The 18,563-nt window shown below is 37.3% G+C and overlaps 1 protein-coding gene across 1 annotated transcript in view; it reads right to left on the bottom strand.

The window, feature by feature from the left end:
- Positions 1-1,872: 1,872 nt before the first annotated feature.
- LOC149795170 (nucleolar complex protein 3 homolog) overlaps positions 1,873-18,563 on the bottom strand; it is a 124,861-nt gene continuing 108,170 nt past the window's right edge. Inside the window, exon 21 of the mRNA XM_089964892.1 lies at positions 1,873-12,137. Within this exon, the coding sequence (XP_089821018.1) occupies positions 12,024-12,137 (114 nt within the window). The 3' untranslated portion in view covers positions 1,873-12,023. The remainder of the gene's footprint in view (positions 12,138-18,563) is intronic.

Here is an 18,563-nt window from a genome sequence, read left to right on the forward strand (position 1 = left end):
CACTGACAACTTTTTGACGCAGTTCGAAAAGTTGGCACTGGTTTACAAGCTACCCAAATACCAGTGGACTGTCAATATTTCGGCATTCTTACAGGGAGCCGCGAAAGACGTCTACCAGAATGACACCGATCGTGGTAGGCGACTACGACGCTCTGAAGAAAACGCTACTACGGCATTATAAGCTGTCGGCGGAAACGTTTCGGAGAATCGTCGATGAGAGCTGTGATTTGGATTTGGATTTTTTTAACGTAACTTTAACAAGTGTTCAGTCATATCACTACGATGTCTGCAGTGTAACAGTTTATAGTGATGTCCCACCCAGTCACATTATCCTGACACCAGGCCAACCAGTCCTAACACTAACCTCTTAATGCTGAGCGCCAAGCGAGGCAGCTGTGAGTACCATTTCTGTAAGTCTTTGGTATGACTTAACTTTGTCCTAAGATATGTGTTGGTTCATATGTCTTAAATGTGATGTGATGTGATTTTGGATTTTTAACGTAGCTTTAGCAATTTTTCAGTCATATCGCTACGATGTCTGCAATGTCGGACAATCGAACCCACGACCTCCCGCATCCGAGGCGAACGCTCTAATCACTAAGCCATCGGAGCGGTTCGATGATAGCTACCGAAACGCGTGCGCAATTCCATAGCCAAGTATGAGTGATTTTTGATAAATGGATGACTGGTACCACGCTAACGTACGAAGGCATACGCGAGGAAATTTTGAAAGAGCACGTCTTAAGTACATACAGAAAAAACTTAATAGTGTTCTTAGCGGAGCGTGAATTCTCAACCTTCGATAAGAGCGTGATGGCCGAGCGCTATGAAAGCGCACACTCGCGTCCAACCATCTGGGGTGGCAGGGACTGACCTGGCATCGGCGAGCATAGAAAGACCACTGAGGTGGTACCCCAAAGACGGAGTGGTCAGAATGGTGGAAGGCCAGGGGCCGGAAATCGCAGCCGAGAACATTTCCGCGGGTCGGGGAAGACTCAGGGGGCAGAGAAGTATATCACAGGAAGGAAAGGTGAGCTGGTGTGTTACGGCTGCAACAGACAAGGCCATGTCGTTAAGGATTGTAGGAAGTATCGTCCGACATTGCAGACATCGTAGCGATATGACTGAAAAATTGCTAAAGCTACGTTAAAAATCCAAAATCACATCACATCACATTTAAGACATATGAACCAACACATATATAAGGACAAAGTTAATTCCATATACCGCCAGCGTATTGACAAGAAAGTGTAAAAGCAAATATCTTGAACTGGTCGCAATTCTAATTTTCAAGAAATGGAGAGAATTTTAATGGGGTTAATTAAACATTCTTTAAAAGACCCATGCATGGCTTACTATATTAACACTGAAACAAAAGTAAAAATATTTTTTAATAATAGTAATTTTCAGGTTAAACTAGGATTAGAGTTCTTTCTCCTGGTTGCATAAAACTCGTGGACTGCCCATTTAATTTTCAGAAGAGGGTGTGGGCTGGGATATTCAACCCCAATTCTACAAATTTCCTGTCTAAAATTGCTTGAAAAAAAATTCTCGCTCTGAGTAGGTCAAAAAAACTTATTATATCCATTAAATTAGTTGAAAATAATGATTTATCTTTAGGTAATAGGACACAAATCTGGTTTGAAAGAAACTTCAAGCTGTCCTCCGACCAGCCAAATAAACGGATGGTCTCTTAGCAAAACGTTTATAGTTCTCCATAGATACCGCTATTGCAGAAAATGTAAAACTCCTATAAACTTTCTGTCACTTCATGATTTCATTCAGGACAGAAGATAATAAATATTACTATTATTAGTATTACAACGAATCTATGCCTTAAATTAAGTAACGGGAAGAAGCGAAACCAACAAGTTTTGTAAACAACAAGTAATTTATTGACAAAGTGGAAAGGAACATATCTAGTTTGAACTAAATCCTAAATGTTCTATTGTTGTTGTACGGTTTACATTTTTCAACACACGATAGGCTATACATGGCGGCCAGTATTAATGGTGGAGGAAGAAGCCGGGAAAACCCCGGAAAGAACCATCGACCCACGAGAAGCTTCTGGCAAGATTTCTCACATACCCACATTAGCCGAATCCGAGACTCGAACCCATGCAGACAGGGGTGAGATGGCAGTGATCCGTAACGGAGAGCGCTTTAGACCACTCGGCCACTCGGGGCCCCCAAAATGTTCTATAACAAGTCCAAAAGTATACAATGTTTCGAATCAACTCCAAGCCTTATCTGTGCTGATTACCAAGTCTTGAATGTGTCGATGTACCAACAATCTTGATGTATCACAGTGATATAATTCATGTCTTTAAATCAATTCACAATAATCCCAATGTAATGTTTTAGTCACAAATTAAAAAAAAGCAGTTGTAATTTCAAAGAATAATCTAAATAAATGGTTTATCTCAAATTATATCTGAAAACAACAAAAAAATCTCTGATCTTTGATTCCCAAAGACTGGTATTAAGAGATTAATAAAAATATTTGTTTTTCAGAACCTTGTGTAAAAATCTAAGACACAAATATGATGATCGAATGTGGTTCGTAAGTTCTCTTCAAGAACATTCTACGCTCAAAAGTCCTTGTCAACATGTTCACCATTATCCTAAAGTACATCCAACAACGATAATAATGTTATGTATATTAATTTGTTTGTAAGTTTGTTTTTTTTAAAAAATTATTTCATTATTTCCTATTGACAATGTAACATTGTATGTTGGACTTGACCATATCCAAAATGAAGTTCATTTTTCTACCTGACCTGAATCAATGATTTTGGTTTCCTAAACATGTTTATCTCAATTTGATTCTAGAACTTTGGAAATTCCTCATGAAATGCCGGGGCTACCGGATGTTTACTACATTTTATATTATAATTTTAGTAATAGATTTCTAATTACAAATAAGATTTCATTTTGTAAACATGATGAACCTTCCAGAAAGAAAGTTTCCATTTGGCAATATTTGCTTTTAAAAAAATACTAATTGTGACCCAAGGCCAGGTAGAGGACTATATAATCTTTTTTAGAAATTAATTATCCGTGCTATAAGATATTGAGGCAGAGTCAGTTGTATTAGTGTTGTGTTCAGTATTTCATTTGGGCTGAAATTTTATTTATTCCAATTATTTATTCACTGGAAATGCAAAGTGTTCTTCAAAAATAACATTCTTGGAAATAGAAACTTGAATTTATCGTGAAATTTCAAATAAAGATATATTCTTGGATTGTATTATTGTGATCCAACAAGCCTGTTGGCACATCAACACTACACGGGCCACCACGGGCACATCAACACTTCAAACGTTGGATTTTCACTAAAGTTTATTCAGAACTTCAATTATTAGGACTTGTGTACTGAATTTTATGACTATTTGGGATTTAATTTGCAATACCGTAAGTTCCATTTTGTTTACATTTTCACTTCGCATTCTTGGGAAATAAATTAAAATTTATACAAAGCTTGTTGCTTCTCACTCTCTTCTATTAGTTCATTTCACAACTATATTCATGCGAAGAGTTCTTTGGAACAAACATCTGTGTCATATTTAACTCATGGACGGTTATTTTCAAAGCGATTCTTCAGAAAAGCAGCATGTGTTCAGGCTCTTCTCTTTCAAACATTATTAAACCCATACCGCTTGAGCTGCATACATAGAAAATTTATGAAAATTCCACTACAAAGGTGACCAGGATGTACATATTTAGGGCAACCAAAATTTCACATCAGTTTTACATGGGTTGATGGTAAGAACACGTTCAATAAACCTCTGACAGTCTGCAATTTTGGTGAAGTGTGATGTGGCGCAATCTTCAGACTTTAAATACCACAAGTGCCACATAGCATATTACATGTCTGTCTCGTGCCCTTATCCCTACCAATGATCTTGTTGCTATAGGGTTTAATGCAGAACAACTCGATAACTGTCTGCGTTCATTTGACAAACATGCCCCAGCTACCAAGTGCAGAGTATCAATTCAAAAGTGTTCTCCATGGTATAGCAGTCTTAGGGACCAGCTTCGCACTGCTAAAAGAGACCGCCGTAAAGCTGAGAGGCTCTGGCTTTCCACCAGATTCACTATTCATAAGCAAATCTATGAAGTCGCTAAGAAGAATGTCACAAATATAGTCCATGCAGCGAAATCAGCCCACTACACTACTAAGATCATGGAAAGTTCCAGCTGCAAAGAGTTCTTCGAGATTACTAACAAGCTAATGTCAAGGAACAAATCAACACCACTTCCAACTACCTTTTCTCCAGTCGACCTTCCGGACATGTTTGCAAATTTCTTCCGTGACAAGGTACAAACCATCAGAGATAAGCTTGACACCACAAGTTCAACTGACTCGTCGTCACCATACAGTTGGGATACAGAATTTGAGCGGCAACCATTATCAGCATTTGAACCTGTCTCTATGGATTTCGTACGTACAATCGTGATGAAGAGTGCACCAGTCATGTGAACTTGATCCAATTCCAACATCACTGCTGCTTGAGTGCTTAGATCCAGTATTGCCTTCACTAACTCATGTTATTAATACCTCTCTCTCATCCTGGGAATTCCCATCATATTTCAAAACTGCCATTGTAAAGCCTCTGCTGAAGAAACCAACACTAGACCATAACGATTTAAAGAACTACCGCCCAGTTTCTAATCTCCCATTCATATCAAAAATCTTAGAAAAGGTTGTTCTATCCCAGCTTGTATCTCATCTAAATTCAAACAGTCTTTTTAGCAATGTACAATCTGCATATCGCCCTTGCCACAGTACTGAAACTACTCTTCTAAAAGTAGTTAATGACATTCTCTCTGCATTGGATAGCGGAAAGATTACAGTCCTTACCCTCCTTGATTTGTCTGCAGCATTTGACACAATAGACCATGATATATTACTTCACCGTCTCCAGCATGTATTTGGCATTCATGATACAGCCTTACTGTGGTTCAAGTCCTACTTGGTCAACAGGGCACAAATTGTATCTGCAAATGGAATACACTCCAGCACAGTTGGTCCATGTTGTAGTGTTCCACAGGGGTATGTTCTTGCACCTGTTCTCTTCATTCTGTACACTCAGTTGCTCTCAAGTGTCATAGATCATCATCCAGTGTCTCACCAATTGTACGCTGATGACACCCAAATATACAAATCTAGCCACCCAACTGAAGTTGATGCTACTATCCAAGGTGTAGAGAGGTGCATTTCTGATGTGAAATCATGGATGACATGTAACAAGCTGCAGATGAATGATCAAACTGAGGCCATTTTGATCACAACACAAAGACTTTCTGATTCACATCCTTTACCTCAAACAATAAATATCAGCAACGCCAACATTAAATTCACACAATCAGTACGAAACCTAGGTGTTACTCTGGACAGTACTCTCACATTGCACCAACATGTCATGAACATATGCAAGGCTGCATATCTTGAGCTGAGACGCATCAGCTCAATTCGCAAATATCTTTCAGCTGATGCCACTAAAACACTTGTGTGTTCATTAGTACTTTCAAGACTGGACTATTGTAACTCAATTCTGTCTGGTTCATCTCAATATCTACTCCAGAGACTTCAAAAAGTTCAAAACACAGCTGCTCGGATCATACTCAGAGTACCACGATCAGAGCACACCTCCCTGCTGCTCTGTACCCTATACTGGCTATCCATTCGATCCAGAATCAAACAAAAAATTTGTTCTCTGTGCTATGTTTCACTGTCGGACTCTAGTCCAACATACCTGTCTGACCTCACCCATGTGTACACATCAGCAAGATACTTACGCTCCTCTTCAGACAATTGTATACTCATTATTCCCACTATGAAAACAAAGTCATATGGACAGTGTTCTTTTGCATATCAGGGCCCAGCAACGTGGGATGAATTGGCCACTGAACTTAGACACAAAGACACAGTGATCACATTCAAGAGGGCTCTCAAAACTCACTTATTTCGACTGCAAGAACAAACTTAAAGACCTAACGATTCCTACCTTAAATATTCTCAGCATGTTTTTTTAATGTTTTCTAATTTCATGGTGTTTGTTTTTGTAATCATATGTTTTTTTATCTTATAGGTGTTGTCTAATGTTGTAAAACGCTTAGAGCTTCTAAAGATTAGGTGTTATACAAAGTCCTCATTATTATTATTATTATATTTAACTTTGCTGACAAGATCTTGATAGTGGTACAAGACACACCAGCCAAAATATTTTATTTTCATTACTTAAACAGCTTCTGAACTACAGCCCAACTATGAAAAATGACATTCTCCATTAAAATTGGATGATTTGATATATTTATTTTTTTAAAGTAGCTTTAAAAATTTTTCAGTTAAATCGCTACAATGTCTGCAGTGTGGCAGTTTATAGTGATGTCTAGCACTGGGGCATCATGTTCCACCCAGTCACATTATCCTTACACCAGGCCGACCAGTCCTAACACTAACCTCTTAATGCTGAGCGCCAAGCAAGGCATCTGTTAGCACCCTTTTTTTTATAAGTCTTTGGTATGAAGGGGCCTCGAGTGGCCGAGTGGTCTAAGGCACTCTCCATTACAGATCACTGCCATCTCACCTCTGTCTGTGTGGGTTCAAGTCTCGGATTCAGCCTGTGTGTGTATGTGAGAAAGCTTGCCAGTAGCTTCTCGTGGGTCGGTGGTTCTTTCCGGGTTCTTCCTCCGCCATTAATACTGGCCGCCATGTATAGCCTATCGTGTGCTGAAAAATGGCGTTAAACCCTACAACAACAACTTTGGTATGACTCAGCTAATAAAAGCATGTTCAGTGACATGACCTTTGGTCATGATGATTGAACGTAGGAAGCTTCATCTCACTATTCTTGAGAATGAGAGCTACAGTCTTGGCACAAAAATAGATAATGCTGATATATGATCAAAACACTGATGACAAAATATCAAGAAAAATAAATGACATTTGAGAGGTATGAGTTAAACACGAGTTTAATTCCACTACCTTAAAAAACTTTCAAGTTATAATCCTAAATAAAAAGTGAGTAAGCTTCACATGTGAGTTTGAACTTGCTGATATGACCATGCTATTGAAACACATGACAGATACATGATAAAGCCTTAAACTATGATTTTACAGGGGGGAAACATTTTATTCTGTGATTTTTAACAACAGCTTCTGTGTGATAGTTTGGACACACAAAACCCGATACTGACCCAAGACCTGAGAGCTGGCGTTAGTGATAAGACATTTACAGATCGGTCTATGAAAGTGACAATGACAACATCAAGTCATGATGTAACGCTGTACCATGTCTGCAATTAAAGCTCCAAACAAATGTCCACCTTTGCCATTCAAATGGAAACCATGAAAGTGGCAAATTTGACACCCTTGTTTTACATGTGTAAACGTTTACCAATTTTCATACTTTAATCAGATTCAGAATGACAAACAACACACTTTAAGTAAATGTAACCTTAATATGTGACCTTTACCTTCAAGAAGAATAAATACACTCTCTAGTTCTGACAAAATTTACAAAATATCATCCAGCCAATAGGCTAGTTTCAGTAAACCTTCCATGCAGAATAATATTGGAAGATTTTGTACAAAATTACACAAGTAACCATACACATTGATTCCATATTGTCTTCAAGATGCATGTGGACAGTGTCACTTGGAGTTGTTACTCAGATGATTGCTTGGGTAACCATCAATTCATTGTAATCCAAATTGAGATACAGGAAAATACCTAGAATTAGGTATGAAAAAAACACAGCATAGAAAACATACATACATACGTACATATGACATAGAATATCACCATGCTTCTAATCTACATGGCAAGCTGTGAGGCCTGATATGGGGAACATTTGTTAATAATATAAATACTTATTTCTCTTTCATATCCAGCCACTGTATATATGGTCATCTTGTTGGAATTTTAACATTTTTCAAGTTATGGGACACAAGCAAGTGGCCAACTTGGATGGCATGACTCAGGAAGTGTATTGGATGTATAAGAGCATAAATTCCCCTGTGTCCATTAAGGGTATATATATATATGTGTGTGTGTGTGTGTGTGTGTCTGTGTCTGTGTCTGTATGCATGCATATATGTATGTAGTTCTAGGATGGGGATCTTAACAGTTTCTAGGTTATGAACCATGGTCAAGTTCCCAGGCAAAAAGGGCTGCTCAGTCACCCAGGGAGTTTCCAAGTTCCACTACTACTTCAGTCCAGTAAAAAATGACCCAATGCCCTGACCTGCCTGTGTAGAGTTTGCAGCTACAGCTCCTAGTGTATCCACACCTGCTGCATTGCTGTTCGCCCATCACCATAGGACTTGATGATATCAAGTGGAAGGGAGGGAAATAGTGACATGAGGAGGAAAATTGCGCTAAGTCGCCTTCACTCTTTCATCCATGCCTGTCCCACTCCATTGCCAAGACACCTACTCAATTGTTGATGTCAAGTACAAAGGTCAATAATTTTGATATGCACATTTCAGTGGCCTAGTGGTCTAAAGCTCTTGCCGTTACCTATCACTGCCATTTCATCTGTCTGCGTGGGTTCAATTCTCAGGTTCAGCCAATGTGGAAATGTGAGAAAGCTTCCAGTAGCTTCCCATGGGTCAGTGGTTCTTACTGGGGTTTTCCACCACTTATACTGTTCACCATAAATAGCCTATCTTGTGCTGAGATATGGTGTTAAACCCAAAACAACAATAACAATGAATTTCAGGTAAAGTATTTTTCATGCCTAAATACAAGTTTCTTTACAGAACTCCCAATTTCTGATTAATGTATTTTGTTGCATCAAAAATCAATTAGCATGTATCAATGTTTCAAAAAATAGTTTCATAAGTTTGTGTGAGTGTATTAGCAAGAAATTAAGTAATTTCTGTTCAAACTGAATCTGACAAATAGAAATGATGCTTCTTGGTGGACAATTTCAAATGAATTACTATTAAAGACACAGCAAGATCAGTTATGGAGTACATGGTTGATCAGTGAACTTTGTTTTTAGACTTCAAAATCAATTAGTTTTTTTACATGATATAGAGCAACCATGTGCAATGTTTCATGAAGATATATAATTTTTAACAAATAAGATTTTGCATGGAAACCATTTTGCTCTGGTTGGCTTGTGTCTTTAACTTTTGACTTCTTGACAAAAAATCAATAGATTTTCTTTCTTTTACTGAGTAACTTTTTCACAAAGTTTGGTGAAGGCATAGGAAGCAGAGCTTTTGATACAGTATGGAAATCAATTTGCTTTTGGCTGGTCAGACTTCTGACCCACAAAATCAAACTATTCCTTGTGTTCTACAACGCTTGATCAAGGTATATGAAGAAGAACTTATTGTATGAAAAATGACCTGCTTTCACATGTCAGTGACCTTTTGACCTTTGACCCCCCCAACTGACAGACTTCTTTGTCCTGTACTGGGCAACCCACATACAGTTTGATGAAGGTATCGCAGCATAACTCAGATTACTGTATGCGAATCCAAACATTAACAAGCAAAGAGATGTGACCATAAAATGATACACTGCACCTTATGACATATGAATACAAACCTCATGCAACAAATGTGTCTGAAGCACTATACAACACACATCCATCTCAAATGCTGTAAAACCTAGAAATCCCCATTAAAAACAAAAGAGCCAGAAATAAACAAAGTTAGGAATTGATGAAGAATTCATATTTCATTTCTGCACTGTAGTTTGAGAAAATTTAGCCCCGACTGCACATCATATTTAGAAAACAAGGACAACTGTAAATTCAAATTCAAACCTTGATATCTGCATCAGAAAGGTAAATGCATACTGGGAAATATTTCTGATATGTTATAGGCAATTCTGAATGTCCATGTGGTAGCTATATACTTCTTCAGAACGGCAAGTCATACATTTTCACTTGCCAGCGTCAGTACAGCTGTGCTATTAATCAAAAGACTTGATTTGTAATGTAAATTATAAATATCTTGTTCTTCCCAATGGAATTAACCCATGGTCCTTCCACCATATTAATTAACAATTTATGGTCTAGTAGCCTACCTTCTTTGCTAACATAGTGATGAAGGCAGGGTATCAGACTACTAATACACATATTCTTAATGGACATACTGGGTCTGCTTTGATAGCACATTTCATCTTGACACTTTTCTTTGTAAGTGAATATTCAATTGAGGAATGGGGTGGGCAGGAATTACTCTAAATCATCTCATACCATGCAAGCATTAATAAACTCTGGCCCTTTATTCTCAAAGTTTTTTTAAAAAACTTGAAGATGTGTAATTTTTTCTATAAATAAATTCAGAATCAATGAACTTCACAGAACTTCCTTGGAGTTTCATTATTTCAGGTGTCCTATAAAGTGCTGAATTACTGTTAGGGTTTGACAGCTGTGCTTCAGTATCAATTTTGTACCTAAAAAGTTTTGACAGTATAGATTCTAGCACTAATTCTGCATCCATATATGCCTGTTTATAAGCAGAGTCCAACTGCAAATTGCATAGACCCAGATCTGCTGGCACATAATGCAGGGTCTATGCTGTTTATAGATCCACTAAACTTGTGAGTATATACAGTAAGTCTTGACTTAAGTAATTTGAGAACAAGTCTGACTTAAAATTCCATCTAATCAGATTGTTGGAGCCTACACTCAAATTATGTTAGTGAAATTTCAGGCCTAACCAATCAATCAACAACTAGGCTAAAACGATGGCAAGGCCTGATCAAACAATCAACAACTAGGCTAAAACGATGGCAAGGCCTGATCAAACAATCCACAAGTAGACTAAATGGACTTTCCCGCTTGACCAAACACTCCACAAATAGAATAAATGGAATTAAAATTTTGATAATTATGCAGTCTCATAAAATATGTGCCACCTATGTACAGCTCATACAGACAGACAGATTGATAGATAGATAGACAGATAGATAGAATTCTGCAAAATTATGTACCATCTCTTTGTCCACCAAATTCATTGCATTTAAATTTATCTACATGGATCCAAAATGTTCTAACCAGATAAACAAATTTTCAGAGAGAATCTTAGTCACAGATTAAAGAATCAAAGTATGTGAATAAAACACCTGTTGTACAACATGGCCATTTATGTCATACAATGTACATGCCTGAGATCAAGTTTAAAGGCAATCTGAAAAACAGACCATGTCAACTTAAAAACAAAAACATTAAAGGTAAAACCACACACAAACATAGACACGATCTTGTGTATCTACAAGCAAGCTTAAATAATAAGAAATATATTACATGAATTTTTTAAAAATAAATTTTAATAGTATTAAAACTATGTACATATAGTTACATTGCTTCTGCATGTAATATCTGGCTAGACAGTACACAACATAGTCCATCAAATGTGTCTATGTGATAGGTATTATCTGGCTAGACAGCATATGACTTAGTCCAATGAATGTGTCTATGTGATGGGTATTATCTGGCTAGACAGTACATGACAAAGTCCACAGAATGTGTCTATGTGATAGGTATTATCTGGCTAGACAGTACACAACATAGTCCACAGAATATGCCTATGTGATAGGTATTATCTGGCTAGACAGCATATGACTTAGTCCAATGAATGTGTCTATGTGATGGGTATTATCTGGCTAGACAGTACATGACAAAGTCCACAGAATGTGTCTATGTGATAGGTATTATCTGGCTAGACAGTACACAACATAGTCCACAGAATATGCCTATGTGATAGGTATTATCTGGCTAGACAGCATATGACTTAGTCCAATGAATGTGTCTATGTGATGGGTATTATCTGGCTAGACAGTACATGACAAAGTCCACAGAATGTGTCTATGTGATAGGTATTATCTGGCTAGACAGTACACAACATAGTCCACAGAATATGCCTATGTGATAGGTATTATCTGGCTAGACTATCGATACCATGTGTGACACAAATCAGATGTGTTTACAATCAAGATAATATCTGGGAAGACTGTCAGTACACTGTGTGTCACTTCAAATGTGCCTGCATGCTAGGTTATGTCTGGGTGTTCTGTCAGCACATTGTGTGGCACATCTGGAACTGAGGAAAGGACTGCTGTACACCAGGTCTTCAATTCTTCCTGAAGAAATCCCTCTGATTTATTCTGAAAAACATAAGGTCATTCTGACTTTTTACTTTTAATAATAATAATAATAATAATAATGGTTTAAAATAAAAATACTGAAAACAACCTGAAGATGCCAGGTTAATGGCTCAAAGTTCATTGCGTTTCCCTATCTGATTTTGAAGTTTTAGAAATAAAGATATAAAAAAAACTTTGACAAGTGAAAATGAAAATGTAGGCATGTGTGTGTCTGTGATTTGTATTTTTAACATCGCTCTAAAAAACTTTTCAGTCATATCTCTACAATCTCTATTGTGTGGCAGTTTATAGTGATGTCTAGCACTGAGGCATCATGCAGCAGACATGTAGCATCAGGTCCCACCCAGGCGCATTATCCTGACACCAGGCTGACCTGTCCTAACACTAACCTCTTAATGCTGAGTGCCTGGCGAGGCATCTGTTAGTACGTTTTTTATAAGTCTTTGGTATGACTCAGCCAGGGTCCAAACCCACGACCTCTAGCATCCAAGGCAGATGCTCTAACCACTCAGGCAACCAGAGTGGTACAATATAGGCAATGAATACCAATATACTTGCTTTTAAGTTGGAGCCAACTGCATAATGAGCTGGTATATCATGGTCCATGTTGTTTGTTCTAGTGATTACTCCCAACAAACTGCATATACCCCAATGTGTTGGTGCATTTTGCAACAGCAAATCATGGTCTGTGCAATTTGCGGTTGTATCCGACTTCTATGGTATATCAAGATATCCTAAACTTTGAACATTTTATATCAAGATATTCTAAACTTTGAACATTTTATATCAAGATATCCTAAACTTTGAACAACTATTACTATGTGATTATTCACCGAGGGTGTATAAAAGTATGAAATTTGTACAAATACGGATAATAATTTGATCTGCAATTAGGATGTGCACAAACACACACACACAGGCACATACAAACACATGATTTTCTCTCAAACTGTGATACTGATAAATTGACCAAAAAATCCTGGAACATATAACAGATGGCATCCAGTGAACAACCACAAAGTATTTCCAGTCCCACAACTCTGTCAATGATCAAGGAGCCATCATGCATGGCCCACCCTCCCAGTCTGCTGAAGGATCCCTCAAGAGCCCCCTTGTTCGCTGCAGACCCATTGGTCCTGATGCTTTGGTCCCTCAACATGAGACAAGAACTAACTTCCTCCAGGCCAACATCATCACCAACAGCAGCACACAGGATATTCTAAAAACCTTGAGTCCTACAATTCAGCATTAATAATATCAGCTCTTTTGCCAAAATAATACTGCATCCAGTGAGCTGAGGTTTCATTCACAGTGAAAGTAAAACTATACCTGCAAACGGAAGCAGTTTAGGCAGATACATATTCTTATTTATTGATGCAACATATACAAAGAAACTAAAACATAATTACATGTTATGAATTTATCAATGAAGAATATAAAATAATCTATAATCAGAACCTTTCAGATACGTCTGACAGTATTCAAATTGTTCCATTTCAAAAATAATTTTGAAGTATGTCCAATTGTAAGATTATTTTGCAAATTTATTAGGATTGCAAAATTTCTGAAGATTGGATTTTAAAATTAAAAATAATTAAATTAATTTTTATTATTATAAAAAATAATTAACTGACTAATAAATAGTTCAAAAGATGCACCATAGAGATGGTACAATTATAAACTGCACAATACTTTGTACTGGTATTCCTGTCACTTTCCTACGAATAATAAATAAAATTATAAAATTTAAATTCCAATGTTATCGGTAAGGCAATTTTGATTATATGTGCATCAGTGGGGAAAAAGAAATGACCAGGCTGCTGTATGTATAAAGAAAGTTGCCACCAAAATATAGAAATGACCAAAATCCATGTAAGCAAAATACTTTTACTGCACTCAACCCAACTAAACCAGGTTCCGAGTATATGTTTGAGACATATGGATAAGCAATGGGTTTATTTTAATATTTCCACACACCCACTCCCTCAATAACTTGTGCCCTGATAACTCGCGAACCCACTTATAATGCAGTCAGGCATGGATCCCATTTTATAAAACCAGAAAATACCCCAAAAATTGATCCCTATTTCTTGAAAATTGTGATCAAAATTGGTAACTGAAACTGAAGCTGTACCGAATAATCAGCCATACTCTTAATTGGGCCGATTATGAAAACAATCAGTATAATCGGTATCAACAGAAATAATTGGTGCCAATGTAAACAAAAAATTTCCAAAATATAAATTTAATCATAACATTCATCTTGACATGGCATGAATTTTAAATCAGAATTAAATAGTGGAAATTAAGGAATAAATATTTGATTTGGGGGTTAATTGAAAGACAATATATTCTTAAAAGTAAATACTTTTTACCACACCTGCTGTAAACTACCACTGATTGTCTGCACACAATAAATTATCAATACCATTCACGCACTCATCCCAATCACAGCTGCCAACCAGCAAATGAGGCCTCGTGTGGCTGCTGAATTTCCAGCATACACATTAGCAGATAGCTAGGCAGATTAGATAGCTAGCAAAATTTCCAACTACTATGAAACTATGACTCACTATAGTTAATCTATTATTTAGCCTGTCCTGCAATGCTGCTAATCAAAATAGTGGTTGCATGCTGAAGCAGCTGAATGCTGACATACAAATATTATGCAGCACTGATATTGGCATACCAGCACCAGCAACATTACCCCTGGATACCCCAGCAGCTAAGCTGCTTCAGCATGCGACTTGCAGCATGGTGCATGCATCCCTCCAGCCACATGGACAACTTAGTAGTAACTTACTTGATTCAAAACATTGTTTCAAGAGCGCGAATCGATTGGGTTATTAATATTGACTGGCGATTGTCCACTATTAAATATACTACCAAGCCAATGCATAATGTCAAACTTGAAACTCTCAAGCTTAGTCTGGAATTACTTCAATGTAAATTCAGTACAAAGCAAATCTGCATACTTTGCAAAGCATGCATTTCCAGAGGTGGAAAGGATTCTAAAATCTATAAGACATCAATTCTTGTCCAGCACTTGTGCTGCAAGCACATCGTAGAACATGGCCTGTTTCTGGCAGATAAAAAAAAAAAGGATGCTGCACAGTTAACCTCAGAAGCTGAGGCAAATCCTTGTACTCTGACTAGCCATTTGCATTTGACAATCCGAGAGCTATTTGTTGGCACAAAGCTATTGCAGAGCTCATGGCAGTAGATGTTCAATCATTTTCCGTTGTTGAAGACATTGGATTTCGACGTCTGATGGCCAAGGCAGAACCACGCTATAAAATGCCAAGTCGGAAGTACTTTTCCACATCTTTAATACCTGACATGCATAAGGCAATACAAAGCAAGGTGCGTGATTTAGTTTCTGCCCAATCTGACTTTAGTTTGACCTCTGATGCATGGTCAGACCCGTCCATCGGATAGCCTTGAGTCTTACGGAACACTGGCTGATGGAAGACTTTCAGTGGAAACAGGTGATTTTAGCAGCAATGCCTCTTGATGAATCACACACAGGAAAATATTTGGCTAGAAACTTGACAAATTATGTGAGGAATACAACATTTCCAAAACTCATATCCATGTTCTTCTGTGTGACGGAGGTGCAAACATAGTTAAAGCAATGCATCAGGCTGAAATTGACGGCATTAGCTGTGTTCACACACACCACAGCTTGTTGTCGGTGATGGCATTCTGTCACAACAAGCTGTCAAAGATGTTTTGGCGATCTCGCGATCCATAGTCAGCAAGTTCCGGCACTCCCTCCTGGCAAAACAGCAGCTCGAAGAGCAGCAGGAAAATTAGGCACTGCCCATAAGAAACTCATCCAGGATGTCCAGACTGCTGGAAGTCTACATACAATATGTTGGCTTTGTTATATGAACAAAACAAGTCTAGTGGGCTTACGCTAATCTCTATGACCTGCCTAGCCTAACAGCCCAACAGTGGGTCTTGATTAACAGTATTGTCGACATGTTAGGCCCATTCATGGACATTACCAAGGAAGTAAGTGATAGTCAAACACCAGTATCCATCATTCTTCCTATGCTGAAAATGCTCCTAATGTTGCTGGCTCGAGAGCATGAAGCAAGTTAAGGTATTCAGACAATGCACCGTGATATGTTGACATCACTAAACACATGCTTTGTTGACATTGCCGGCAACAACAAGCTTGTCTTGGCCACCATCCTGGATCCATGATTCAAACATTGCCTATTCAGCGTAGAATAAATTGTGATTAGATCCAAAGAATGGCTTGGAGCAGAATGCTGACAAGCAGGAGGAACAACAGACCAAAAAAAGAAAAAACTGCAACTGAAACAAATGCCACTGGACCACCAACGTCGCGTCTCTGGGGTTTGTTTTCTATGGCCTGTGATGAACCTGTCTGTACCATCAACAAAAAACCCACGTGGATGACGCCATTGATGCAATGCTTGAATTGTATCTGACCAACCCTATGTTGCCACATGAAGATGACATATATGGCTGGTGGAATACTCAAAGATTTCAGTTCCCCATCTTGGCTAAATTAGCTAGATGCTATTTGTCTGCACCAGCTTCAAGAGTTCCAAGCAAGCAGCTGTTAAGTGATGCAGGCTAGATTTTTTTGGATCACCCTGGATTGTTACTTGGTGAGAACGGAGAAATATTACTGTTGCTTAAACACAACGTACCTCAACTAGGCTTTCAGTATTAGCTGCAGCCAGCGTACAGTGACATCTAACTTTAGTCTTAAGGCATGCGTATTATTAATTTTAATTATTATTGGGCTATTGTTATTAATATTCTGTAGTCATTTATTGAAATCTAGTAATTGCGACCTGCATCATTAAACATAAGTTCAAAGACTAACTTAATACATCTTCATTCATTAATATCTTGAATTGGCAAACCATAAGTTTCATCAGTGTTAGTTTTAAAGTTTTTCAAGTTTATTTTTTGTGTGATCGCTGTTTTCTATAAATAGCAATGTACTTCTTATCCGGTTTCTGTTTCTTTTTGTATAAAAGTTCAAATTCACTTGCCGCATAAACAACCTTGTTATAACTCACACGGCAAAATACCTGTTTGCATTGCACTAATAGGTTTATGTTTCTGAACCAGTCATTGTTATAAAACAAATAATAATGAAATAATCGGTCTCATAATCGGTATTGGCAATTTTAATAATTGGCTATACGCGGTATCTGCATAATTGGCAAAAAGTGACATCGGTACAGCTTTAACTGAAACGTTATATATCGCCCATTTTATGGTCAAAAATGATTGACAGGACCTGGAAATTTTAATCAACATTCTGAAATTATCAACTTTTAATAAGAAGTTATATAATAGGTTACATTTTGTTTCCAAACAACCATTCTTAGTACACTGTAATTAAAGATATTCAAGGAAATTTCGATCAAATGAAAATGTCACTTACGCCTAGTATAGGCAGTACATTAATATTTAAAAGCCAATTAAATAAAATTTTTTAAGTTAAATTTTTTAAACAAATTTTATCTTTTAGATCCTATTAAGTGTAATCATCAAAAATGCAATGTGTATTTAAATATAAAATGAAACGTAATAGCTATGTATGCAAGCATTTCTTTGAGAACCTAATTAAGTGCTGACCATGTTTTGATAACTGACTCATACATGCCAACCCCTGGTGAGGAAAAAGTGTAATCCAAGTGGACAAAATGAGTAATCCGAGCAGAAAAAGAGTAATCCACATATAACATAAAACAAATTCAATGAGCATACGTACAAAATGATTTATTTATCCCTCTGGACTTTTAACATCAATTACTGCTTCAAGTTTTCGTATATAACACTTTGAGCTTTAAAAAGCAACAGACTCTCATATTACATTTCAAAACACTTTGTACCAGCTGAGATTATGAATGTTTTGCACACCAGTAGAGCACTAAGTGCTGGGTTACAGAGCCTGGATCTGAATTCAGTTTTATTTTTGTTAACAATACTGAAACATCTCTCACAGTCAGCATTAGAATGGTAAAGAACTAATATTCCTTTCATAACCTGAAAAAGAAGAGGAAATTTATATCTTACAGTTACTGGGTCTTTTAGCTGGGAAATAAGATGAAAAAAATCAACTCTTTTCACATGAAGTACATTGTCAGGTAGAGTGCCAACTTGATACTTCACAAGTTCTCCTCCTAATTTATCAGCAGCCTTTCCTGCAGCATGGTGCATCATATGACAGAGACAACCTGATATGTACAATGATGGAGACATTTTTCAAAATATATAATGCAACTCCTTCATGAATTCCAATCACTGATGCATTATCAGCATAAAACCCCATACAGTTCTGCAAACTTATGTTTATTCAAAGCATTATCAAGCAAATAAAGAAATGTTTTCTCCATTGGAATCGACTGTTAATTCTGATATTGAAAGAAG

The sequence above is a fragment of the Sinohyriopsis cumingii genome, chromosome 7 (assembly GCF_028554795.1).
Source record: "Sinohyriopsis cumingii isolate HCF-2022 chromosome 7, ASM2855479v2, whole genome shotgun sequence".
NCBI lineage: Eukaryota > Metazoa > Mollusca > Bivalvia > Unionida > Unionidae > Sinohyriopsis > Sinohyriopsis cumingii.